The sequence below is a fragment of the Nanorana parkeri genome, unplaced genomic scaffold (genome assembly GCF_000935625.1).
Source record: "Nanorana parkeri isolate BGI_ZX_2015 unplaced genomic scaffold, ASM93562v1 scaffold563, whole genome shotgun sequence".
NCBI lineage: Eukaryota > Metazoa > Chordata > Amphibia > Anura > Dicroglossidae > Nanorana > Nanorana parkeri.
The window spans coordinates 544,154-545,107 of NW_017306831.1; the positions used below are offsets into that span (position 1 = coordinate 544,154).

Sequence of the window (954 nt, forward strand, 5' to 3'; positions counted from 1 at the left end):
GTTTTCGGATTTTTTATTGACAGAGAAATAATATGTACTGGATGCTCTCCATCGATTTACAACAGAAGCAAATTTAAATGGACGAAACTGGCTGAAGCATCGGGTCCTGCGTGCGTGCCGACCAAGATTACAGGAATCGAGTTCACAAGGTCAACGTAGACCCCTTCAGATTTTGCACGGGAATATGCCCGCTTCTCTCTGGTCGTCCCACTTCTCCACCCAAGAGTTGGGGCACATGGACTTGTATACACGGAAATACCACTGGCATGGGTAGGGATCTTGTCCTTTACTGCTTAAAGACTTCTCACATCGATGGAAATCCAGGTAGTTCTGGAAACAATGTTTGGTCTGGTTCTGGTTAGGAAAACGGGCATCAAATGGTGCGGTCTTGTAATTCGCAATCTTTGTACGGATATCGTCGGCCATTTTGCCTACTGAAATGGAGTAAAAAAAGACAGTTAGAGAGCCGCAGAATAGAATACAAATTACCAACATATCACTGTATACATTAAAGCCTCATTCACACGAGAAACGGCCAGACCGTACAGATTTATGCCTGTGATTTATACGCAACAGCCTGTCCTTCTCCATGGGAGTACGCAGCCGTACAGTCACCCAACCTGCACGTCCGTACGGATGCGGACGCAGACAGGATCCATCCTGTCAGCATACGAGTACTGACAACCGAACGGGCATGCAGGTCGGGTGCGTACGGTTGTGTACCCCCATGGAGAAGGACAGGCTGTTGCGTATAAATCACACGCAGCACTTGTCCTTCCCGGGAGCGGCCCGATGCGGCCGTGTACGCAGCGCGGACCTGTGCGGGTCGGCGTTTCACGTGTGAATGAGGCCTAACACTGAAATATCTGTGCTACGCGTCATCCTTTCTACGATGGATAGAACTTTATAAAGACAAAAGACTCAATAACTACCCCCCTTCCCAAAAATAAAATG

General features: G+C 48.2%; 1 protein-coding gene across 1 annotated transcript in view; it reads right to left on the minus strand.

The window, feature by feature from the left end:
• The window catches only part of LOC108791638 (cytochrome c oxidase subunit 6B1-like), a 1,662-nt gene continuing 708 nt past the window's right edge, over positions 1-954 (minus strand). Inside the window, exon 2 of the mRNA XM_018562181.1 lies at positions 1-434. Within this exon, the coding sequence (XP_018417683.1) occupies positions 166-426 (261 nt within the window). The 5' untranslated portion in view covers positions 427-434 and the 3' untranslated portion in view covers positions 1-165. The remainder of the gene's footprint in view (positions 435-954) is intronic.